This window comes from Astatotilapia calliptera, chromosome 15 (assembly GCF_900246225.1).
Source record: "Astatotilapia calliptera chromosome 15, fAstCal1.2, whole genome shotgun sequence".
Lineage (NCBI taxonomy): Eukaryota > Metazoa > Chordata > Actinopteri > Cichliformes > Cichlidae > Astatotilapia > Astatotilapia calliptera.
In genome coordinates this window covers 12,216,267-12,242,971 of record NC_039316.1, presented here as the reverse complement: position 1 = coordinate 12,242,971, position 26,705 = coordinate 12,216,267, and the positions used below count along the sequence as shown (strand labels likewise).

Sequence of the window (26,705 nt, the reverse complement as noted above, 5' to 3'; positions counted from 1 at the left end):
CATGAAGAATTAATGCAGCTCTGATGGCAAAAGAGGGTCCAACCAGGTACTTGCAAGGCGTACCTAACAAATTGGCCAGTGAGTGTATCTTTGACTGTTGTATGAAAGTAGTAATTATCAAGCTGTACATTATAAAAAGGACTAACCAACAATTCAATTAATATTTTTTAGGAAGTGGCATGAGGACTATAGTAGCAGCTTATTTTCTAGTCTCATCTTGACCCACATTGCAGATTTTCTTGTCAAAAGTTTAAAAAAAAATTGATTAAGCTCTTTTAGAATATGGACCACCCTTTTTAACCTCTCACTGTGACTTGGAAATGTTAGGACAGGGTCAGAGTTTCCCTCTGAGAAGCCCCCGCCCCTCTTTTAAAAGGTCTATAATTAGGTTCAATGAGCTCCAGGGACACAACAGTGAGTGCTGGTGTGAGAGCAAGACTGGTGGCTGCCCATGACCCATGACAGCACTTTTTATTAAATAAAGGAACTAAAAGTGAGCACTGGAATCAGGGAGGTTACAAGAACATTTTTGGGGCTATTTCGAAGCTTCTTGTGCAACAGAGTTCCCGTTTTGCACTTGAGAGAGCCGAGGAAAGGCCAAGGAGTTCACTAACAAGATGGGAGATGAGAAACAAGACGGCAAAGTGCTTCTCGTTGAAGAAACAAAGGTGAAAGTGCTTTATGAAACTGAGACATCTCTCCAGCTGGATACCAAAGCTGAGTACCCAAATGCAGGGTCAAACTCCATCTACTCAGCAATTCTCAGCAGGAATGAAGCTGTCAAAGATGCCAAGCGTCTTAAGACCTTTCTGGAGCTGCGAGACAAATATGTGGAGAAGAATGTTATGTTTGAAGACCCTCTGTTCCCTGCAGATGACTCCTCACTTTTCTACAGTAGGAAACCTTCAATGAAGATTGAATGGAAACGTCCGTCGGTGAGTGCCAGTCTTCAGGGATCATGTCGTTTGGGCCAAGTTGCACATAATGCGAATGAGTCTCTTACATGTTTACATAGGTGCTTCTCTTAAATCTGTGTACCTTATCACTTCCTCCACACCACATGGCTGGAGTGTCAGGTTCAGACGGTTGCATGGTGGCTCACGCATTGCGCTCGGTTATCACCTTCTACAATCACAGACAGCTGTGACTCTCACGCAGAGGGTCGCACTCAGCTGGTGCTGGGATTCAAACTAGCAACTGAGCATTGACCTCGGGGGTTCATATTTTTATGATGCATACTCCCAAAAGGGTTTGATACTTTTCCAGGGCGTTTGCCTTTGGCGATAAATGAGTCAGATTGGCAGTCGTTAAAGTGGCATTTGGCAAAAGGTATTCAGACATGTTCGCGTTACATGCAAACACACTGAGAAAGACATTAACACCAAGAGGCAGAAGCAGCGATGAGAAAAGTCCTGCCTGTTACACAAAACTTATGAATCAATGCCAGAATGTAAAATGCTCTTTTTGAATTATTCCAAATATTAGCTCACAAATGTAAGCTGACCACCTGGATCTTTACATAGTAAATAAATCAGTGGATTCAACTGGACGCCTTGCTAATCAGCTGTTTTTGCTTTAGCATATTTAATGTTTCCGTCATAATATAAATGCTTTATGAGCTACAGTGTCCATATTTCTTACCCTGCATAGCATGTACAGGCTGGAAATATGCACAAAAAACCACATTGTGGTATGTGTCATGGATTTAAGAGCTTTAAACTGTTACACTTCGTGACACACCTAGTTCTTGTCAATTGTGGGCGGACAGATTTGTGGACAGTTGATGCCTCGCCATGACATCAGCTCATCGATCCTTTGGCTGGATGAGCGAACAAAAAGAAGAAAAAAATTGAAATCTGTAGTGTAATATAGGATATCAGATAAAGGAAGTGGAGTTAAAACCACAACAAAGTGGAAGTATTACATTTTTTTTCCTATTCAACGCTTTTTAGTGTTGTACAAAGGCATTCGATTCCATTACACAAAATTGACAGAAGTATGATAAAAATGAAAAGAAAATCAAAAGTTAGGATAAAAAGTTGTTTAAAAACCCGGGTGCAAGATTATAAAAGGTGTTAAATAGAAATAAATAAATACATATATGTATTGCATCATCACTGACCTGTATGAACAGCATACATATGGCTCTGTCTATTCCTTTCAGCATGATGGTATGATATATTTTTTACATTTTCATTAAATCATAAGAAAATAATTTTCAACCCAACATTATTCGCTAATCTCATTCTTAAATGCCTGCTTTGTAAATTCAGTATAACACTAACACGAAGGCTGATTGCTGCTTCAAGTTTCACCGATGAAGCGTGAGACACTCAGCTGAGATCAGTGATACTTGAATGCCACACAGGGGTCAGCTGTGGAGGGTGCTTTAAATCAGGAACATGAAACTGCATTTTTATATTTTATGATGTAAAATGGGGAAAAATAGTTTGTTTTTCTTCAAAATTACTATGAAATTGCACACTACTAAAAATTGCTTACATTATATTCTGTGTACCAAATCTAAATATTTTGTAATTTCAAATAAAATACATTTTCCATTTTAATTCAGGGGAATTACGGCCTTAGTCACAGGCTGTATTATACAATGGAGATGTATGACCCACAGCATAATTCATACTTAAGTCAAATGCTGAAATCATGTATGTATATGTGTGTGAATATTCATTATAGTAGACAGTCTGGACAACAACGCCTTGTTTTACAAATACATTTGTAATCAGGAGTTATGAGGTGAGGTCTTTTATACCAGAGGGCCTCTAACAGGAGCTTCCATGTAAATATGAAGTGAATGCAGAGGGCGTCTCATGGTTCCAAAACCTGACCTGGCAGAAGGCATTACATCACTTGCTTTCAGTTGTAAATCCAGATTTTAGTTTTCCATCAACAGAAATATAAGCTTTTATATTTTATATATTTTATATTGCAAATAAATTGAGTGTTGGGGAAGCGGTAATCTGAAATCTAACCATGAGAAGTTTGGTAAAAACAGAAAGCAAACCAGGGCAGCATGTCAGGATGGACAAATCCCCTTTATCATTTCACAAGCTTCAAATCTTTGAAACTCCTCAACTAAAGACCTTAATCCGTCCCAAAAGAGGTGAGGAAATGACACGAGGAGAGAAGAGTTGAGGAGACGGATATTTACAAACCCAATTCTGAAAAGGTTCAGCACAGGGACTTTTCTTTTACGAAGCTGTGCTTTTTAATAGACACAATATGTGGTTTACCATTGTGTTTCTGGAATAAGTAAGGCTCTCTCTGAATAGACGTTAGGAGCACATGTCACTCTAAAACCTGTATATACCTTTCAGCACTGATAGTGCCTTTTCAGATGCACAGGCTGAGTTCAGAGACGATCGTAGATTCAGAGATGAACAGTTTTTCAGTTTGTTTCAGTCGTTTTTAAATGAGATTTCTAGATGTGATCATGTTCATACATGGCTTCTTCTTTGCATCACAAAGCATTTGCGGATTGCAGAATGAACTGTGTCCACATTCAAAGATTTTTGGAAGTGATTCCCATGCCAGAATCGTGCAGTGCTGCCTCAGTTCCCAAAGATTATGACCATCCAATACTGATTTTCAGCCTTTCTGATACACAGAGTTCTCCAGAGTTTCTGAACCTTGTGATGATATTATTCACTTTAAATGATGAAATATTCCAAGTTGTCACAATTTTACATTTTGGAGTATTATTCTAAAATTGTGCCACAATTCGTGAATTCAGTTTTCTTTGCAGATTGGTGAAGCTTTGCCCTTTACTCTGGAGAAACTTTGCCTCTAAGAAGTTATTTTTAAACCAGTCATATTACTAACCTGTTGCCAAATAAACTATTTAATTGCAAAATGTTTCCCCAGCTGTTTCTTTTTAGTACCACTTGTTTTTCCAAGCTTTTGCCACCCTCTCCCTAAGCTTTTAAATAACAGGTTTGAAAATCATTACAGATTTATACATGTATAAAATATATCGTATATTTAAACATACATAACAAAACTCTGGGATCAAAATAATTTGATGTCAAAAAATAATTTTGTGATACAAATTACTGAATAAACATAAATCTGATGTTTGAAAGCAGATATTAAAGTTGTATGAACACAAACAGCCGTACAGAACCTTTGTCTGGTATCCGTTACATTATAATCAGGAGCTTAATCTGTACAAATAACTTGGAACCAAAGTTTCTGGTTTTATATACAAAGCCAACTTTTTCCATGCAGTTTGATACCAAAGGAAAAGTGGCGCAAAGAAAGAAAGTCCTGGGTTTTCTCTTGGTGCTCAGGTTTCTCACGGGGTAACTGTCTGTCAGGACGCAGGAAGTGTTGCAAAAGAGATTTTTAATCTCAAGAGTTTCACTTCCTGGATGAAGAAAATATAACAATTGAGATTCTATACCGATTCTCCACGGAAAGAACAATTATTCTGCCTTTTAGTCATTTTCGTCATCTGCTGACACATAACAAATGCATTATGTCATGGAGAACATCCTTTGGTTAAATGAAAAAGTACATCATTACTTTCATAATGTGAAACGACTGAGATTTCATAACATATTTTTTTTAAAAATTCCCTTCCTGACGTTTTTTGTCTTCCAGGAAATTTGTGAAAACCCCCAGTTCATCATAGATGGAGCCAACAGAACAGACATCTGTCAGGGAGAATTAGGTAACATCTGAACTGTCTGCGCTTTCAAAAAAGTGATTTTACCCACATTTCACTCTTTTGAAAAGACATTACAGTGGTTTTTTTAAGCCTGTATGTTAAGTTAGCACTGTCGCCTCATAGCAAGAAGCTCCAGCTGGGGCCTTTCTGTGTGGAGTTTGCATGTTTTCCTCATGTTTGTGCGGATTCTTTCCGGGTACTCAGTCCAAAAACATGCATGGTTTTAATTAATAGGTTAATTAGTGATTCTAAATTGGCAGTGCAAATAGTTTACTATCAAAAGCCCTGCCTCTAACTAATTTTTATAAAAGGGATGACATCAAACAAAACAGCTACCAGAGCCTGAAAGCATTAAGTCGAGCAGTGTAAGTGTCAGTTTCATCTGCATCTGATTTTATATTGGTTATGGGGCAAGTGAGCATGCTGAACAATTACTGACCTCGAGCCTGAGTTCGAGTTCGAATTCTGACACTTGCAGCAATTTGGTGTGTGACAACTCTGTTACCCTGTGAAGTAATTTGTTTGGATGAAATCACAGCTCATCAATCTGTTGTCGACAGGTGACTGCTGGCTGCTGGCTGCCATCGCCTGTCTCACGCTGAACGAGAAGCTGCTGTACAGAGTTATTCCCCCGGACCAGAGCTTCACCGAAAACTACGCCGGCATCTTCCACTTCCAGGTTGAAATGTGACATTTTGGGCATCGTGCTGTTAACAGAAAACCATTTTATGTGTGTCAAATTTATAGTAAAAGGAAAACCAAGTAAAACATATGTCAAAGAGTATTTCAGATTTCGATATATTAGTTTTTTACTATGATCGTTTGGTCAGTGGGAGAGTAGGTTTTTATAAATACATTTTTATGTTCTTGGATAAAGTGTAAAAATGCGCCTTGGTTTGGTTTTGTTGAGTGTATTTAGTGTTAATAACCTGATTGTGAATATGTTCACTCATAGCTCAGTCTTTAAAATGAATACAATGGGGTAAAACGTTTAATGTTTGCCTCAAAAACATATTTGAATAAACACAGTGTTATAAAGTGTTATAAAATTTTAAAGACGTAACTCAAAATCACATTTGAGTAGATGACAATAAAACCTTTTTTAAAAAGTCCAAATATCTCAACATGGAATTATACTATAGTATCTATTAATGTGAAACATGATATGATGAAGGATATACAGATATTTCTGTCAAATGAAAAATGTTGATGCCTTTTTTCAGACAGAATTTTTGCTTCATGTTTATTCAGTTCAATTCAATTTTATCACAACAACAGTCGCCTCAAGGCGCTTTATATCGTAAGGTAGACCCTATAATAACACATACAGAGAAAAACCCAACAATCATATGACCCCCTATGAGCAAGCACTTTGGCGACAGTGGGAAGGAAAAACTCCCTTTTAACAGGAAGAAACCTCGGTCAGAAACAGGCTCAGGGAGGGGCGGGGCCATCTACCGTGACCAGTTGGGGTGAGAGAAGGAAAACAGGATAAAAGACAAGCTGTGGAAGAGAGACAGAGATTAATCACAAGTATGATTTAATGCAGAGAGGTCTGTTAACACATAGTGAGTGAGAAAGGTGACTGAAAAGAAAAAACTTAATGCATCATGGGAATCCCCCAGCAGCCTACACCAATTGCAGCATAACTAAGAGAGGATTCAGGGTCACCTGATCCAGCCCTAACTATATGCAATTGTTGGAAAGTCTTAAGCTTAATCTTAAAATAGAGATAGTGTCTGTCTCCCGAATACAAACTGGAAGCTGACTCCATAGAAGAGGGGCCTGAAAACTCTATGAACAACAAGTGCAAAGTGCTCTAATGGGGTGATATGGTGCTAAAAGGTCATTAAGATAAGCTGGGGCCTGTTAATTTAAGACCTTGTATGTGAGGAGCAGGATTTTGAATTCAATTCTGGATTTAAAAGGGAGCCAATGAAGGGAAGCCAATACAGGAGAAATATGCTCTCTTTATAGTCCCTATATGTCAGTTATATGTCAGTACTCAGTCTGGAGCATTTTGGATTAACTGAAAGCTTTTCAGGGAGATTTTTGGACCTCCTGAAAACAATGAATTGCAGTAGTCCAGGGCATAGAGCACATTTTGAGCTGATGATAAAAGTTTAAAAGATGTTTTTCACATGTCACATGAAAAGTTATCAGTTGTTTCGCCTTACTTAAAATTGATAAATAAATCAATCATGTTGTGGATGGCGAGCTATTTTCCTTGTATGGTAAAAATACTTTGCCATGTCATCAATGATTTTCTCTGTCGTTTCCACACTCAGTTCTGGCGTTATGGCGAGTGGATTGATGTCGTCGTGGACGACCGCATTCCCACCTGCAACAACCAGCTGGTTTTCACAAAGTCTTTCAGAAAGAACGAGTTCTGGAGCGCTCTTTTGGAAAAAGCTTATGCCAAGTAAGCAGAGCCTATTAATGTCCCATGCAGTCAAGCAGTCATGCACACCGTCATCTGACATGCGTTGCTGTTCAGCGTGGTTCAGATTTCCAGTCCATACACCGAACGACAGTTCTTGTTTCTTCTTATTGAAAAAAAGTCTGCCATTGAACTGTTTCAGGTGTTTTTAACGCAAATTGAGGTTTTTCAATAAAAGTTTTAGTCTGAACAACAAATCTCAGTCTTAAACTGCGATTTAGCAACCAATTATGAACTGTGTTACTGAGCCGTATGTACTTTTGCAGTGTACTCTCACACTGATTTGTGACACACCTCGAGCGTCCTCATATTTCCCGAATTGACAGCCAGCTGTGTGAAAAGTATCAGCCCCGGAGAACACACATGTCAGCACACTGACCAGAATGATCGACCTCTCTCTCAGGTTGCACGGGTCTTATGAGGCACTGAAAGGAGGGAACACTTTGGAAGCCATGGAGGATTTCACAGGTGGAGTTACCGAGTACTTTGAATTGTCTGATGATCCCACAGAGCTCTACAAGATCATGAAGAATGCACTGGAGAGAGGCTCACTGATGGGCTGCTCCATAGATGTATGTGTTTGAGGTTAAAGCATCACTCTTTGTCGTGTTTCTTTCATTTCATTTTAAGTGTTAGCAAGTAGAATGCACAGATTTCACACAAAGTTTTCTACATTTTTTTCCCTCCCCTCAGCTCTGTCAAAGAGAGCAGATATCTGTCATATGTAACTCTCAGGCACGCAGCCCCACCCACCTGCTGTTTTGCTGTTATTGGCTTAAAATGGCTTAGAGTTAAAATGACTTATTTCGGACAGGGAATAAACTGAGTGTCCACAACAATACCAAGTATAGGATAACCAAGGATTATTTTGAACTGTGAATCAGTCAAAGCTACTATGGAGTCTAATAATAAAACATATGATGTATGCTTTGTCTGTCAGGTTTCTTCAGAGAGTGAATTGGAGAGTCGGACTGAGCAGGGGCTGGTCAGGGGTCATGCCTATTCCATCATAAGCCTGGAGGAGGTAGAGTGAGACATCCATGTAAATGCACATCGTCTGGTGGACAAGGCATTTTTTTGGTTATTTTTTTTTCCTGCTTCTTTGCAAGTGTGATGAGGTTTCAAAGGACACAAGAATTCGCCTGATTCGTTTGCGCAATCCCTGGGGTTTTGTGCTCTGGAAAGGACCCTGGAGTGCAAAGTTTGTATATTTTTACTCTTAAATAACGCAGCATATCACCCTTAAGTAAGACATGGTGGTAGTGGAGGTCTCACCACTTGCCAGCATAATTAAAAAAATAGTGTCTCCTATTTGCTTAGTTTGTATTTAGGAAATTTGATCTTTCCACAGTTCAAAGGAGTGGTCGACAATTTCCGCTGCAGACAGAGAAAACCTGAAAAAACAGACCATAGAGGCAAGTGAGTTCTGGTGAGTGAAACACCTTCCCACACACCTTTTTGTCTATAATGACTTAACTTTTTTTTTTTTTGAAATCTTTCATCCACAGTTTTGTGAGAAGTTCCTACTACAGTATAATATAGCTACCATCACTGTTAGTGTTCAGCTCAAATCACAGCTTAGCGTCAAACACCTTATGGTGACTTTGAGATATCAGTGTACATAGAATGACTTTTCAACTGCCACCGTGCATGGCCTCTTTGTTGCCCCACTACTGATAAAAACCTATAAATAGCAAAACCCATCCACCAAGCAGTTTTGTTCACTACAAAATGAACCTGCAAAGAGATACAAATTCTAACTTTTTACAGTATAATACTACAGTCAAATTTCAAAAGCCAATAAAACCTAGGTGAATGCTAAATGTATTTAACTGTACTCAAATATCTGTAAAACTCTTTGGAGTTGTTCTGCCACTGTTTACTTAACATTTTCCTACTTGAGAACCATTTGTTTGCATTGCATTGTGAGGGAATGATGAACCTAGTGACTGTATTTACTCAGCAAGCACCTTTTTTATTTTTACTTCTTTTGTGTTTCACTTCAGGATGTCCTTTGCTGATTTCAAGAAGAATTTCAGCAAGCTGGAGATGTGCAACCTGACCCCCGACACGCTGCAGGGGGATGAAAGAAACACCTGGACAGTGTCGGTCCACGAGGGTCGCTGGGTGAGAGGAAGCTCTGCTGGTGGCTGTAGGAACTTCCCAGGTAGGCTTTGTTCTTTTTGGATCAGCTTTCATACTTTTAAAAGACAATATTGTAAAAACTCTCACTTACATAATTCGTGTTTATATGAATCTGTGCTGCATATTTACTTTGTGTATTTTACAGACACGTTTTGGACAAACCCTCAGTATCGTCTGCAGCTGTATGAGGAGGACGATGACCCGGATGACGAGCAGGTGGCCTGCACTGTTGTCGTGGCACTGATGCAGAAAGGTCGAAGGATGCAGCGCCATCAAGGGGCCAAATTTCTCACCATAGGCTTTTCCATCTACGAGGTAGTGATCACACCTCATTTTTTCTTCAGAAAGTACACACGTGTCCAGGATTTGAGAAGTTAACCTGATATTTAACTTCTTTTGTGTCTCTGCAGGTGCCGAAGGAGGTATAATGATCTTGCATCTTTCACTTTATTTGCTTGTATCCCCAAGAGAGGTTTCACTTGTATAAAAAGGGGGGAAAGAAAAGTTACAATACATTATAATATTTCTTATTGCTATCATTAACAAGTCACCATTTCTACAACCCTGTTCACAGATGTGTGGGCAGAATCAACATCTGCAGAAGGACTTCTTCCTCTACACAGCCTCCAAGGCAAAATGCAAGAGTTACATTAACCTGCGGGAGGTAACGGAGCGTTTCTGTCTGCCTCCCGGTGAGTACGTCATCATCCCCACAATCTTTAAACCCCACGAAGAAGGAGAGTTCATCCTCAGGGTCTTCTCTGAGAAGCAGAGCACATCAGAGTAAGGGTTACTATCGTGTTTTTCTTGAGAGCCAAATTGCTTTTAAAATTACAAGATGTAGAAAGGCAGCATTGCTGAGGTATGTTTGCTTTTCTCCACAGGGAGGCAGAGACTACGATTGGATCAGATCAAACGCAGGTTTGCAGCGTAATGTTAGAAGCAGTGGGGTTAAAATATGTTCTTGCTTTTATTGCAGTGGACTGTAAACTGAAAGGCTGGTTTATCTTTCCTGTTTAGAAACCTGTGTTTTAATCACACACACTCACCGGTCATTTCATTAGGTATACCTTCATAGTACTAGGTTGTACCCTTTTTGCTCTGCAGATTTGTCAGCTGCACACGTGATAGGACTCTCCCGTTCCACCACATCCCAAAGGTACTCTATTGGATTGAGATCATGGGACCGTGGAGGCTATTTGAGTGCAGTGAACTTATTGTCATGTTCAAGAAACGAGTTTGAGATTATCTGAGTTTAATAATGTAATAAGTGTGTAGGGACGGTACCTTGCTCAGGGGTACCTCGGGGTAACCGTTCAGTGGAGTCGAACCCCCGACCTTCCGATCATGGGGCCACCACTCTACCTACTGAGCTATAACTGCCCCTGTTTTGTGACATGGCATGTTACTGTGCTGGAAACAGCCATCAGAAGATGGATACACTGTGGTCAGAAAGTAATAGACATGGTCACCAACAATACTCAGGTAGGCTCTGGCAGTTAAATGTTTTTGGTACTAAGGAGACCAAAAGGTGCCCGCACCATTATTCCACCACCAGCAGGCTGAATTGTTGATACAAGGCATGATGGATCTGTGCCTACATGTTGGTTACACCAAATTCTGACCCAACCATCCATAATTGAGACTCAGACCACCCAAAATTTTTTCCAATCTCCTGTTGTCCAATTTTGGTGAGCTTATGCAAACTGTAGCCTCGGTTTCCTGTTCTTCTGCTGCTGTTGAAGAAATGTACACGATGACTGGCTGATTTGTGTTAACAAACAGTTGAATGGGTGTACCTAATAAAGTGGCTGGTGAGTGTATTTCAGAAACATCTATTCAATTTTGTTTATTTATTTATACAGTGCCAAATTTGCTAGTTGGGGTTGCATCACATCCTTACTGTAGCACTCCCTCATCATACTTGCACTCAGTTAATGAAGATACTGGACTTTCTCAGCTGTGACAGTGTATTGACTGTTTGGGGAAGTGTAAACCATACTATATCTTCTTTAATTGTTTCTTTTGTACAAAATGGAAATGGAGATCACCTCTTTTCCTTTTTATGGGAGTTTTAATATAACTGAAGGACTCTGATGAAGGACACAAAGACGGGGTTGTTAATCCATACATACAAATATGCAGGTTCAGTTCCTTACACCAAAGCACTAGAGATGAAAAGTAGAAAAGATAAAGAATATTGGGGGGAAAATCCCGCTTCAAGAAGGATGAAAATACTACATTCATCTTTCCATGGAGTGCAGCAGACAGTCATTAGATGCCACATTTAACTTTAACACTATGCTCACATACAACTCCGTATTCTTGGACTCAACTTAAGTAGCTTTGCATATATTTGGTTCAAAATAACCCTCATGTATCCTAGGTGCACCCCCTTCAGTTAATCCACTGTATGAAACAAGCTCCCTTCCACTTAACCTCACTCGCTCCTAATTGGCTGCTCCAACAAAAAGTGGCAGGGCCCCGCCCACCCTCTTATTCATACATACATGGCTGAATATGACACTAATATGACCTGTTTAAAGTCTGCATTAAAAAAAAATAAATAAATAAAAAAAAATAAAGTCTGCATTAAAATGCCTTTCAGATCAGCATGTCCTACAGATCACTGCAATGTCAGTTAGAATTTGATTTCAAAGCCCAGCTTTGTGTCTTACATATTCATTAACTTTACTCTTGAACTTTCCCTAGCTTGTTCTGATGCATATGTTCTGTACTCAGACCAACTAATAGACTTGAACTTCCAAGTGTTTCCTCCTCCATTTCATCTCATTTCATCTTTTTGTCTCTCCTTGTCTTATTGGTCACCAGCAAGAAAAGAAACAGAAAGAAAAGGTAATGAATGTCTGTAGCAGTTGGATTGTTAGGCTGCTTTTTTGCTGAGCTCTTTCTTCACTGCTCCTTTCCAACACGTGTCAGCTATTAGAAGCGTTTGCCGACACAATATTAAATGTAGAGTTTATGACCAGTGGGATTACTGCAAACTGACTCTTTTTTTAAATTCTTTTTGTCTTTTCTACATGTCAGCCTATTGTATTTGTGTCAGATAGAGCACTGGCCAGCAAAGAAATCGAGCACGACACGATTCGGGGGGAGAAGAAGAAGAAACCAAAGGTAAATGTCCTTGGTGTGGCGAGTCTTCTGTCACATGGCAAACAGCTCATGTCTGTCATATTTTCCTGGTGACTGATGACTCCAAAATGCAATCTTTACTGGATCAGATAACATGACTGGGAATAAAACAATTGAGTCTGAAGCCAGTAGAGCTCAAGTAACTCAGCTGCACCTGTTTTCCTGTAGAGACACTCTAATGTTAGCTGTCCGCAGTCTTGTTTTTCCCATATGCTGCTCTCCTCTGGTATCATAGAGAAACACATCCAATCATTTAATGATTAAATAGACTGATAAAAGCCATGAAAACCCCTTTCTAATGTTACACCTTATATATATATATACACCTGCTTTCCCTTTATAATGCCTATAAAGACCAGTTAGTATGGTAATTAAATAACTTTGTGACTTGCTCACAAGAACAACAAGAACAAAGCAAAACACTCTGTCGATATATTTTAGTGTAACACTACCTTTAAATATGACTTTATTAATTTATATGAAATTTGATTTACACTTTTACAACAATGTCAGCAGCAACTGATTATTATGAGTGCTATACATGCATCCTATGATAGAGAAGATGTATTGGACTACATGATACTGCACAGTAGTACCAAATAGAGACTGACTGAGTGTACAGCGTTCTGTATGAAATTAAAGTGAAATCTTCAAGTGAAAACCTTTTGAAAATGACCCAACTTTGTTGCTTCGAACATCAGGAAAAATCGTTGTCTGGCAGGAAGAAGATTATCCACAATTATTTCCCCACAAAGCCAAACACAGACTCAGTAGTGGAGTCCGGTCTGGGCTCTGGCTGGGCCGTTCCAGTACTTTAATCTTCTGGTGAAACCAGTCTTTGTTGATTTGGACGCATGCATTGGGTCATGAATTGATGAAAGGGGGAATTCCTCAAAGGTGCCACTTTGATCGCTTATATGTCTATATAAACTTAAGTTTTAAAACTTATATCCATAACTCGTGTAAAAAAGTTTTCTTTGCAGTCCTCTCAGAAACGACGTATACTGTTAGTGCTTTTAGGTGCTTGTAATCAAATGCACTTGATTAATTGATCATCAGAAAGTGGGAGCACCTCTTTAAATCAGAGGTTTTGACTGTTTACTGATGAGAAAAATTCTGTTGTGTGTCAATACGATGCAACAATCTTCCCAGGAGTGGATGTATCACCAAGTTCACCCCAAGGTAATGCTCAGAGAAACTGAACTGGAAGAGTTGTCAGGAAGAAGCCTCTATTCTCTAAAACAAACATGGCAGCAGAGCTTTGGCTCAGAAAGTTGAATCTGAATAAACCACAAGACTTCTGGAAGAGTGTCCTTTAGACAGACGAGACCAAAGTGAAGGTGCACGACATCACGTTTAGTGAAAACCAAACACAACATATCAACACAAAAACCTCATACCAACTGCCAAGCATGCTGAGGGAGGGGTGATGATGTGGGCTTGTTTGGCAGCCACAGGACCTGGACACCTTGCTGTCATTGAGTCAACCATAAACTCCTGTGTATACCAAAGTATTCTAGATCCAAATGTGAGGCCATCCGTCAACAGCTGCCGAAAGCTGAAACTGGGTCGTGCAACAACAAATCTACAACAGAATGACTGAAAAAGAAAAGAATCGAGGTCCTGTGCACAAATGTCCCCAATGAACTGACCCAACATTGTAAAGACTCATAAAGTCATACAGAAAATGATTACTTCAGGTTATTGTGCAGTTCTACAAGTGACTGAATCAGCCATGCTTTAGTTTTTCATGGGACTGCACAGATTCCTGTGAAAACTTTCTTCTTCCACAACTACAGGTGTTGGACTCTTTGAGTTAGAAGCATTCGAACTTTGAAACCTTATTTCTAATCTTTAGTTACTGCTGCACAGCAAAGTTCATCAGTGTTTCTTTCCTTCACGTTTCTAAGTCTTCGCAGTTTCTTTTTGTGAACCTGTCTTTGTAAATAATTTCTTTCCTCTCTCCTTCAGCGGAAACTTCTCCAACCTGAGGAAACCGACGAGGAAAAGCAGTTCAGGGCTATTTACCAACAGATTGCTGGTGATGTGAGTATTGCACAGTTAGTTTGAGGACAACACTATAAAGACTCTCATCGGCTAATATGAAACAAATCATCGCTCCTTCAGGACATGCAGATCTGTGCCAATGAACTCAAAACGATCTTAAAAAACGTGCTTTCCAAACGTGAGTACGCAGAAAAGATTGCGATTACAGCTGCCGCCAGCGTGCTCGGCATTCACACTGAGCTGTGCTTTTCCACAGATAATAACATAAAGTCAGAAGGTTTCAGCCTCGAGACGTGTCGGAGTATGATCGCCTTAATGGACGTATCCTTTCAACTGATTTCAATTAGAGGATTGCGTGCACATAACTCTACTGTTTGCCCAGTTTCCCAGTAACAGAACAGAACATTGCACCTTATGTAAATACTTTATTCTGGAAAGTCAAAGTAAAACAGTTGGGTTGAACAGTACGTAGCAGGTGTTTCCATGACTGATGCTTTTGTGCTCAGACTGATGGGACAGGAAAGCTGAATCTGCAGGAGTTCAAACACTTGTGGAAAAAGATCAAGGACTGGCAGGTAGGATAGCTTTAACCACAGCTGATGTCTGCTCATGCTTGATATGTTTTTATCTGATTGTCCGACTTTGGGTCTGCAGCTCATCTTCAAACGTTACGACAAAGATAAAACCTGGTCTATCAGTAGTTTCGAGATGAGGAATGCTGTTAATGATGCAGGTGAGCAGAAAAAACAGATTTTTCATTTGTAGCACAATAATTATTATTTCTTTTTAGAATTAACATATTTTGCCAATGCATTCCTTGCCTGTGCGTTCCAGTTTAATGTGAGAATGATGCAATTTACATATTTAAATATATATTTTTTATCTCCATATCAGGGTTTCAACTCAACAAACAACTGTATGACATCATAGCCATGCGCTATGCAGATGAACGCCTGAACATTGATTTTGATAGTTACATCTGCTGCTTTGTGAGGCTAGAAGGCATGTTCAGTAAGTACAGACCACACACATCTGGTGCCAAAAACACTTGCATAGGACTGATTATTAGCCTATTTGACAGATTTAAGACATTGTTATGATGATATAGTGATATTAAATTTACTTTACTGAATCTAATTATCTTACAGAATGAATTAATGTATTTTTAAAGCTCTGAGTGGTTGAAAAGTTACCCAGCTCCATAATCTGTTGTCTCTTATAGGAGCATTCAGTGCCTTTGACAAAGATGGAGATGGAATAATCAAGCTCAACGTGCTGGAGGTAAGACACTCTTATTTTTGCCGTTCTGTGCCTCGTTCTATAACTTAATCTGGTCCTATTTAGGTCATTTGTGACCTTGTAAAGAATAAAACTTAAAGTAGGAATAAAATGAGGGGGGAAAAGCCTGGAACTACAGAAATCGAGAAGTGTACTATGTACAGAGTGAAAACTACATTTCCCTGAAGGGTGTTTCTAATATCTTTTTTGCTGACTTGAGTCACACAGTAAAAACCAAAACACAGAAATGGTATCATCAATGTGGCTTTTGCTGTGCTACAGTAAATGACAATAATTCTTTTATTCTCTTTACAGTGGCTTCAGCTGACGATGTACTCATAGATCATGTCCATGTCAGTTGGCGACTCATCACGTGAGATTGGAATAAACTTCACCACGACGTAGCTCGTCATTGCTCCAATTTCCTCTAGATTCAGATTTAATGGTCAGGTTTATTCCTGTAATCTTTTAAATATTAAAACAGATAAGAAGTAGGTTTTCTGAGCTCTGATAACCAGGTTACACCAGATGTTAATGTGAAATGTAAACAGACACGCACAGATGCAGAATTTCCCTTTGTTGTTAAGTCGTAAAGAATATGTGGCTATCAATGCTTTTATTTTAAAGTGGAAGCAAACACTGTGATTATTTGTTGTAATTTTATTGATGTACACATACAGTAGGTATTAAACAAAATAAAATACATACTGTACTAAAATTAAGGCGTGACTTTTATTATACAAGATTGCTGGAGAGTCTTTGGACAGCCTGGTTTCAAATATGTGATGTAGAACAAAGTTAAACAGGGAAACAGAACATTTCCAAGAGTTACAGTCAGAAATGTGAAAATGACCAAAAGTCAGCTAACAAAATAAAGGAATAATAAGCAGGAGAATTGAGGCTTTACATGAATAAAATCATGGCGGTTCAGCTATGTGTCAAAGAAATACAGTATCTCTGCTTCTGCTGCATCATCTTTGATCTCTCCCGTCTGTCTGGGGAGTCGAGGAGTCTCCTAGAAAACTCATGGGTATCATACGGAATCTCAATTCTGCCACTGGAAAAATATAAATAAATAAGTTTTTAAAAATCGCCAGACAAAGTTGAAACTTTGAGTTGCGCATCTCAAAATTTTGGCTTACTAAATACCCCAAAATTTTAAGGTGCTTCTGAGTAAGTTGAAATTTCAAGATATACAACTTGAAATGTTGATTTATGGAGAGCAAACTTTTTTTTTTTTCACGAGCTTCCATAACATCATCAGCTGGTGGAGTTCACCGTACAGTCTACTTCACAGTTATTCTGACACGTTTCTCAATTTGCTGCATGTTTATTAGCTTCACATACAAATGAATGATATTCATGACAACTCGACGTCTTCACAGGAAGAAAAAAAAAAAAAAAAAAAAAGCAGGAAACAATTTTCATTAACAAATAAATCCAAATTACAAAGTATGAAATGATCTAATGGATTAGTGGCACTTCAAGAAAATACCAGTTATAAACGTCCAAGGAAAAGAAGTTCAATTTTGTGGGATTAAAGTGGTAAATATAGGAGAAAAATGCAGAATATTTTAAGAGGAAAAAAGCCGAATATTATTATTAACTCACAAAGCGGTGAGAAAATACAAATCGCCTGAGATTAATTGACACATTTATGAGAGGAAGAAACAAAGCAAGTGGCTTAACTCTGCATAGATATGCTGATCAGGTTCATGCATGAGTTATCGCATTATGCTTTATTTTATAACCATCAGTAGCACACTAGTGATTTTTAGCACTGTGTGTTTACAGGAGAAAGCAACAGAGTGATTTAGATGATTTAGAAGCTCATGTTTTCCAGCTCAAGCTATCACCCGCTGCTCATTCTCACTGAAACACAATCTGTGTCGTGTATTTCTCTCAATTTTCTAACTTTAATCTCAGAGAATTTCTGAATTTTACTTGCAGTTTGATGACTTTGAAATCTCAGAATACCACCAAAATGACAAGCTGGAAACAAAAACGTGAGAGCGTGTGAGACTCCACCCTGGCTTGCTGCATCACTTTACCACCATTCCCATCAGGGCTGCACGTTACTGTCGTTCTCCACGTGAGTCTGCATGTGTTCAGAAAGCTCCTGCGGCAAAATGCAAACAAAGCTGACAAACTGGTCTCTCTGAATGAACCACAAGAAGAAAACACATAGCCTAGCTAATGAGGTACGCTAACAAACTGTTCACTACCTGTCTGACTGAATGCTGCGTGGCAAAAAAAGTGTCGCAGCCTCTCCAGCGACACTTGACCGTCTGCAGATTTTGGTTGCTGTGATCTTTAGTAAGGTGCTGTAGCAAGTGATCCTGCATGCCAAAGATCAGAGAGCAATTCTGCCACTGGAAAGAGAGCAAATACAACAAAAAATCTTCAAGAAAAAGGCACTGTGTGAACGTGGAGGAGTCACTGTTCCAGTTTATAACATCAGGTTCTTACCCAGCAGCGGTAGTTTTTCATCAAGTTGAGCTTTACAGCTTGAACGCTGCCATCGTAACAGCCTGTGTAGATCTGCGTGTGGAGCAATCGACCACAGAGAAACAAGTCAGCAGTGTTTATTCATCCCTTTCCTGTATGAACCGCTGCCAAGCAAGTTTATATTTAAAAAGCAAAAAAAAAAAAAAAATACAGCTGGACCAGCTTTAATTGCACTTACCACACTTTTATGTACAGCCATGCACATCACCATGTCACTGTGACCGCCATATACCTGCAGCCGGTCATGAGACTAAACACAAAGTAAAACACACACACACACACACGACAACAGATAACTGTAACTAAAAACAGATTACAAAGGTTTTTATAAAAAATTATTTTTTTTTAAATACCCAAAAAGGTGAAAAAAGAAAAATCAAAGTTCCTCAAATTGTGTAGTTACATGCACAGGGACAAATATGTAGCATCAACCAAAGCCGCACAGCATTTAAAGTCTAAATGGATTTGCAACAGTCATTTACAAAAGAAAAAAAATTGTAACCTAATCATTTGTTGCGTTCTTTTCTGTTCTACTTTGGAAGAAAATAGAGTCATAATACCTGTAGCTCATAAACTCGAACCAGTTTATCCAAACAGGCTGTTACCATCACTTTCCCCAAGATGACAATTGATGTGACAGCATGACCGTGACCCTTGTAGATGCGAACCAACTCGCCCGTCTGCAGACAGGAAAACATGGCAACAAAACTAAACGATAAAAAACACACATCACTTACCAAAAGCACAAGGCTCGCACACATTACTAAAGTTACACTAAAAATACCGGCAGCCAACAGTAATAGCCCTCAGCTTCTTAGTAGAAGCACCTATGTTATAAATCCAAAAATCCTCAGTGATTTTCACAAAAGTTGGCCTCTGACCTTGAGATCAAGGTTATCAGGATTAGAAGTTGTCAGACACTTTTAGTAGTGCCTCTACGGTAGCAGTTCAAAAATCTTCAGTGACATCTTTCTCGATTTATTCTGTTCACGTTTAAAAAAAATATACCTCTGACCTTGATCTTGAGGTCGAGCTCCCTGAGATTCAAATTCTTTTGAGATGTTTAGTAGATGCACCAATTGTGTTAATTTCAAAATCCTTCACCAGCTTGTTCTTGAGTTATTGCATTTTCAAACTTGAGTTTTTACGCGGCTGCCGGACAAAAATGAGCCGTTTATGGTTGACTGCTAACCAGGCTTAAAAAAAAAAACAAAAAAAACAACTCATGCTAGCAGAAATGATTTGGTGTCTGCATCTTTCATGAGATAAAACATCAATATTTTATGACTAAAAACACCCAAACTAAAAAACTAAAACAAAACATTAAAACAGAATTCAACTTTTTTTAAATAACACTAATAACACTGAAAATTCTCGCTAGCATAATTTCATTGATCTTTTTTAAGTAAGTCAAGTCACTTACATGGATGTTGTGGGCATGTACAGATGTGTCACTGGAACCACTGAAAACCAGGTCATTCACTACCTGAAAACAACAACAACCAAAGTCAACAAGATGCAAGAAGTGCTGCCTGCAGGTCATAAACCAAACACCAGCCAACCATTTCCTCCCACACATACAGAAAACAAAACATTTTCACTGCTGTCATTTTATGACTATCAAGTTTTACCACATGCTGAATGTTGACTCTGATGTCAATACAGACTTGATGTTGATTATGAAAACTTTAATAACCGTTTTCAGCAAAACAGACTGTTAAAGGATGTAGAATTTCCCCACCTTCATACAAAGTACAGTCTTGGTGTGACCTTCCAGTGACCGCAGCAGCAAGCCGCTCTTGGCATCGCGCACGCTGATAGTGCTGTCATACGATCCGACCAGAAGCAGCCGGCGAGCGCCCTCCTGAGCTGTGCCCAGGCAGCTCACGCCTCGTGGGCCGTGGCACTCGAACACATCCAGCTGTTTCAGAGTCTAAAAAGATCAAAGTTGTTGGAAAGAAGAGAAGGGATATATATATATATATTTTTTTTTTTTTAAATGAACACTATGGCATGTACAGTAATTATCCAATTTCACTGACCTTTACATCATAGCTAGCAACTGATCCGCTGGCAGTCCCAGCATACAGAATATTCCAGGCTATGTGCAAATACAGCACTCTGTCAGGAAGGGCAAGCTGCTCCAGACACTTCTTAGACTGCAGAAAACAGTCGATTATAAGACAAAATCAATAAATGCTCAACAAAACACACGTTTACTTCAACAAACACATTCTGACTGAGTTTCACACTAAAATCCAGCCAGTGGGCAACTTTGTGACAGCAGCACTTCATTACTTCCAAAAACACGTCCAACACCAACCACATTAAGTCCTATCAAGACATTATATACCTTTATGCTGTAACAGCGGATAGTTTGATCGCTGGATCCTGTGTAGAGGCGTGTCGGCATATTTGGGATGGATGACACCAGTAGACAGTTGATTTTATTTGTGTGACCGTCAAATATTGTTAAGCACTCCTTGGTCTGGATACATAAGACAAAATATAGATGTTAATAATAGAGGAAAGAGACATACATTTCTTTAAAGACAAAACAGTGACATTCAGTCGCTTTTGTCTGATTAAAATCCCTCTCAAAGAGGGTGCTGTACCAAAAACCTCATTGTGATCGATTTGGTCGCTAGCAGATGGCCCTCAGTTTCCATCCATTTGCATGAAAAATGCTTGTCTGCAAACACTGGCTAACTAACCACAGAGTGGCAGTAAAACTTGTAAAAGTGCAATGCAGATCAGAAACAGAGCACATTTACCTTCCAAAGAAAGGTGTGGCTTGGACCTGAAACCACCACATTAAATGGCACAACTGCAAGTTTACGACCAATTTCTCCAATCAACTGCCAGCAACCTCTTATTCCCATTTACAATCTGCTATGCTGTCCATAGTCAGGGCTAAAGTGGACCAGAAAGGTTTGGAAAGACGGCATTCAGCTAATGAGCAACTAAATCTGGCAGTCAGGCTAGTGCATATTGATATGAGTTCACACGCTGCAGCCCGGCGTTGCTTCTGGTGATGGCCTGGAGATACTTCAGTGATAAGAAAATAACGTCCCACGGCTCATTTACACCTTGAACACACCCTGTCTCACCCCTGTGATGCATTCATGGTGCACACGTAAAGCTGAGGTTGCTGTAGTTAAGCTTATAGCTGCCTACTAAAGAGGAGCATGTCTGCAAGGTTTCTGCACAGTTTCACAGGTGGGAACTGCAAGTGAAATTTTAGCAAATAGGAACTGGAAATTAGACAAATATCTTACATAATATCTGCTTACATCTTACTGAATTCAGCTGGTACCGTTAGTAATTCTACACCCAGGGTGTATCAATGCCAAATCCCACTTTAACCCCTGCTCGTGGTTAACTGTCAGCTCATTTCATTAAAAACTGCACCAATGCCACAAAGATACTTGAGAAGTCCAGTTCAGAGACTCAAATTGAAAAAAAATGCACTAGAGATAAAACTGGACAAAATTTTGAAGTGCCAAGAACATACCACTAGACTGTAGGCCCGAGCCGTGTTGTCCCCCGAGCACGTGTACAGGACGCCATTGTGGACTTGAAGGCTGTTCACGGGGCCGCTGTGATTTAGAAACTCTCCCAAGGATGGCTCCTCATCATCAACGGATGCTGAAATAACAGCGACTAGGTTTATTTCTTTCTTTTTTTTAAGAATCTAAAAAAATAATAATACATATTTGAAATTTTCATGGTACATTTTAGCTCAAAAAAGGCAGTATGTTTTATCATTGCTGACAAACAGCAGAGATTACTCACCTGCAGGCGTGTTGGCATCTTTCCCTTCCAAAGCTGATGGCTTAATTTCACTGAAGGGATGAGAGAAATGGATCAGTTTTCCTGTAAAGTTCAGGATTGGAACCCTGAAACGATCCAAAGCGTGAACCTCACCTGTTGTCCTGACTTTGTTGAGACGTTTGTGTGCTTGCAGAGCTGAACTCAGCATTCACAGAGTGAAGCGGCTCCTGTGGCTGCGCCGGAACCTTTAAATCTTTTCCAAATGAGTCCTCACAGTCCGATTCATCGACGGCTATGACCTCCATGTTGGAGCGATCGATCATTTCAACAGAATCGTCGCTCTCGTTCCCCTTGTCATCTGCCACAGGTTGCCGTTTTTCTCTTTCGGGATTACCACTGGCTGGCTCTGGTTCTTTGGCCACCATCTTTGTCATTGCACAGTCCTGTAATCCCACTCTTGTTTCTTGCTGCTGCTGCTGCTGCTGCTGCTGCCTGGCAGATGATTCAAGAGAAAGAAGTATATTTGCAGATGTGGAGCACTCTGCGTTGGACTGATTGGCAGAGATGGCAGCAGCAGCAGTTAAGGGAGCTGCTAAGTGTGTTTGTGGGAGCAGCAGGGAGGGAAACAAAGATACGGGTTGGTTCAGAGGGACCTGAGCAGCATCGGTTTTACTGGGCACTGCTGTGGACAAGTGGCTGGCTTGTCCAACTGTGGACCGATGGCACATTTCTTGCTTCACTGTTAAAACGAGCGGAGCTGGAAGAGGTGGGGTGATGGATAATGCTGGAGCTGTGGAAGCCGATTGCTGAGTTGTTGAGGAGCCAGGTAACAGGCTCGAAGGAGGAATGGAGGGAGATCGAACACTGGCAGCTCCCGCCGATGACGATGTTCCTGAGTACCCTTCTGGAAGAGATTAAGAAAGACGAGAGAAAGGCATTTGTTGCACACGGAACCATTCTGAGTTCAAGTTTTCACTGCCAGTGTACATCTACCGTACCTTGCATTCCCTGCAGGATCTCAATGCGCTTGGCTCTTAGGCTGTTGACCTCAGAAGTGAACTAAAACAGCAGAAAGACCCAAACTTATGAATGGCTCCTTTGAGGTCAAACATTTATTTATTGGACATTTCTTCATTACCTGCTGTCTCAGTAGCAAAAGTCTCTGGACTTCTGCATACGCAGTTTGCAGGGCATTACGGGCCTGGACCAGAGACTTGTCCAAATTCTGCAATGAGTGGCTCAACTCTTCCTCACGCAGTGACACCGCCAACAGCTGGTCCATTTGTTCCTGATCTGCAAGTGGAGGGAAAAAAAAGTGGGAATGACTGACGAATGTTTGACCCCCCCCCCCCTCAAAAAACTGCTACATTATCTTAAGCTGCCTCAGAATTTAAGCATAGTTTTAAGGATAAAAGACAGTTTATGAACGTTTGAAAGCAGATTGAGGTAGAAGGTTAACGTGATATTTAGAATCCCCATATATCATTCCCAATATGATGTCAATACAAACCATGGCAGCAAGAAACATTGTTTTAAATATAGCATGATTGTCACTTTGACCTTAAGCTTAATCAATTGGCCTTGACGGAGAGGTCAGAGGTCAAATGTGACAATGTTTGTTCCAGTTTCTTATATTTCATTGCATATAAAAAGGTTTGTTACCTAAAAAAAATCTTACTAATCATCAGAATCACCTTTGTTTGACTTTGTTTTCTTCTTTTTCCCACTTGGCTCCTTGTCAGAATGACCGTCAACCTGCAAAAACATATCAATTCCACCACTGAAATGCATCTGCAAACTGGATGTTTCGAAAATGCGTCACAGCATGCAGTACTAATCACCGTCACCGTGGTGTGTTTCCTCTTGCTGGCACTAGTGCTGCCCCTTAAATCTGAATTAAAATCCTCAAAGTTTGGCTCCACTTTCATCTGTATTTGTGCAGCTGTCTGGCTGCTGCCAGGATCCTGAGCTGCAGCCGGCTGCCCTGAAGCTTCCTGAACCTGAGAGTCTGACTGTGTCCCTGTGTCACGCTCAGTATCAGCAGTGTCTCGGAATGGAGGGGGTGCAGTCGAGTGTGGCACCGAAACAGAGTCTGGAAACGACTCCCAGTGGAAGCCTTCGGACAGCGGCATGTCAAAGTCCTGCGGACGCACTGAGCTGCCTTGGTGAGTCGGACAATTCGACAACTCAATTCCAAACCTGAAAGTTTAAACAGTGACAACAAATAGCATAAAGAAATATCAACTCCAAACTGGGAAAGCACAAATACAACGAAACACCTTATTGGATGGCGATTTCCTCACCTCTGCGTGCCTTTTGCCTTCCTTTTCACCTCCTCATGCCCTGCTGTCCAGTTCTGATTACTCCTGGCCCCCGAAAAGCTAAGCAACGTGTTTGTAGTTGATTTACATCCAGCCTCCTTCTCCCCATGAGCTTGGCCTGCTTTGTGAGCAATTCGAACCTTAGGTTTGTTTGAGTCCGGCTCAGATGAAGCGGTCTTTTCAGTACATCTTTTAGGTGAAGTCAGGCCGTTGGTGGCCACCTGAGATGCATTATTCCCGTTGTTTGGCAGTCTGTCTGCACCTCCTGAGCTCTTTTCATGGTCCTGAGCTTTTTCAGTCAGAGCGGAGGTGCCTGCTGGCTGCTCTGCCTCAGTTCTGCTTTGTTGTGAGGTCACGGGATCAGCCACCTGGACGCCGGCCTCACTCTTCTGTCTCCGGGCTTCTCGGTCTGCTCTGCATGGCTCCCTCACACCCAGCGCTCTTCTGATTTGCTTCAGCATGGCAGTGACATCAACTTCTCGTATAGGAGCTGCGCTGTTGGCCGGTGCAGGTTGAGCTGAGCGGCGTACACTTTCCTGCCGTGTAGTCGCAGCTTGGCTCCGATCAAAGATGATGGCTCCATTATCAGGGAGCTGGTCGCTGGTGAAGACTGTGTTTGTTGCACCATTATACTTCCTGCTGCGATAGTTGTACTGGCTCACAGAAGGTCCTGCCATCTGGTGCCAGAGGTCGGTGGCACCCCCTTGAGTCTCGACGAATCTTTCCATTTGGGAGGTCACAAGTTTGACTCGGCAGGGCTGATTGTTGACAGAAGCGTTATGCCAGCTTCGACCTTCGGGCTCTCCAGACATAGGAGCCAGTCTCCTGCTTTGACAATGAAGGCTTGATTCTGCATTGTGAGGAGGTCTTTGCTTACTGGATACTTTGTTCTCCTTGTTCTGGACGACACCATTGCTCCTGCCTTTGTGCTCATCATTCTGCCTTTGCTCCAGCTGCACCTGTTTTGACTGTCTATGCTTTTCCACTTTGGATGCACCAGTCTTTGTTTTGGTGGTTCCCTTTGACAAATGAGCACGCCTCTGACCAGCCACCTGCTTCAGTTTCTTTTTCTTTTTTTTTGTTACTTTCTTCCTACGGCGGGAGAAAAAAAAAAAGGCAGTCGTTTCCATCAACAACATATTATAACATGGAGAGATTCCAATCGTTTTATTAAAAACAGGTGAAAAACTTACTTCTCTCTTTTCAGTGCCTTGTTTCTCTCCTTGATCTGGGTTATAGACTCTGTGCTGAGAGTCTTAAACAGAGACAGGGGCTTCACATTTTTGGACATCAAGCTCTTCAACTTGGCTTTGTGCTGAACGGTCGAGATGTGCTGGGCATACTCATTTAAACCCATGGAGGAAGCTTTGCATGCCTGACAGTCATGAAAGGAATCTCTGTTCAAGAAAGGGTACAACATATACTGTCAGAATTAAAAATACGGTTATATGTCAGTGAAACTTTGTCATTTTCAATATTGTTCAAGGCTACTTGAAAAACTGCAAAAGGTTTTGGCTTCTCCGAGGCAGGGTATAAAGAAAAGAGAGGTGGTTCAAGACTCTTGCACTGCACTGTATGTCTGACTGAATGAAAAGTGTTTGTCATCAGCAGTGATAAACACACATTTCTCAAATTAGACACAGTACTCACTTGCCCAACACTGACTCCAGCTCTCTGTGATGCAGCATGCTGTGCATATGCTCGTGTGCTTCCTGTAGTTAGAGACATATTATCAAGATTACAAATTATCTATAAAGAAACTGCAGGTTATTCATCTCTACTGAGAATCCAGATGCTTCGGTGAATTAAGAGCCACTTACATGCCTCAAATACCAGCTGCGACACAAAATGCAGTAGCTGCTTTTAGACGTCTGGGAGGTTTGTGGAGGATTCTGCTCCACATGGGATTTGACCACCTTCTCGTGTGGCGTTTGGACGTTTGCCATTTCTGATGACGTGAGACTAGAACCCCAAACTGTTCAGTGTCTCAACATGTCATTGCTGATGGCAGCATTTATATTGAACCTGAGCAGTAGAAAAGAAGCACAGCCATTGAAACACATTGAAAATTAGCTCAACGTGGTCTTCAACTCAGAACTAGCCACTCGTTTGAAACGGTTTTAACACTTTTTTGAGCATTAACGACATTACGATTCGCCAAAGCCGCTGGGAAAAGTTAATCGCATCAAAGTGACGCCTATTTGGGTTCCACGCAACAAAATCTTAGCTGCAGATAATATTTACCTCGTAAATTTCACAAGGCAACAAGCATTCACTGCTCTAATGCCGCCATGTTTGCCTGCGTAAATCACGTCACGTCAAAGTCCACCAATCGCGTTCCGGAGACCGGAAGCTTGTGAGAGGAAAGGAGATGTCGTAGATCTACAAAAGG

At 40.5% G+C, this 26,705-nt stretch overlaps 2 protein-coding genes across 3 annotated transcripts; one reads left to right on the top strand and one right to left on the bottom strand.

Moving 5' to 3' along the window:
- The first annotated feature begins 415 nt into the window (after positions 1-415).
- Positions 416-16,428, top strand: capn3b (calpain 3b). Of its 2 annotated transcripts, XM_026194001.1 has the most exons (23): positions 416-935; positions 4,621-4,690; positions 5,248-5,366; positions 6,976-7,109; positions 7,531-7,699; positions 8,068-8,151; positions 8,237-8,328; positions 8,479-8,556; positions 9,134-9,294; positions 9,418-9,587; positions 9,683-9,694; positions 9,847-10,055; positions 10,157-10,193; positions 12,105-12,128; positions 12,321-12,407; positions 14,397-14,471; positions 14,553-14,610; positions 14,689-14,753; positions 14,939-15,007; positions 15,087-15,165; positions 15,327-15,443; positions 15,655-15,713; positions 16,026-16,428. In XM_026194001.1, exons 1-23 carry the CDS (start codon positions 618-620, stop codon positions 16,050-16,052), a joined length of 2,313 nt encoding a protein of 770 aa, XP_026049786.1. In that variant the 5' UTR covers positions 416-617; the 3' UTR covers positions 16,053-16,428. The 2 variants fall into 2 exon arrangements, with proteins under 2 accessions (XP_026049786.1, XP_026049787.1); XM_026194002.1 differs by lacking the exon at positions 12,105-12,128.
- On the bottom strand, positions 16,356-26,688 carry znf106b (zinc finger protein 106b). Its single transcript, XM_026193998.1, has 21 exons — positions 26,558-26,688; positions 26,134-26,338; positions 25,964-26,025; positions 25,507-25,710; positions 24,296-25,405; positions 23,834-24,191; positions 23,687-23,747; positions 23,131-23,285; positions 22,991-23,051; positions 22,146-22,896; positions 22,014-22,063; positions 21,733-21,866; positions 20,572-20,706; positions 20,261-20,377; positions 19,960-20,151; positions 19,642-19,704; positions 18,779-18,898; positions 18,397-18,468; positions 18,180-18,251; positions 17,936-18,082; positions 16,356-17,829 (listed from the first exon to the last, which is right to left on the bottom strand). Exons 2-21 carry the CDS (start codon positions 26,257-26,259, stop codon positions 17,773-17,775), a joined length of 4,047 nt encoding a protein of 1,348 aa, XP_026049783.1. The 5' UTR covers positions 26,260-26,338; positions 26,558-26,688; the 3' UTR covers positions 16,356-17,772.
- Between the last annotated feature and the right edge of the window lie 17 nt (positions 26,689-26,705).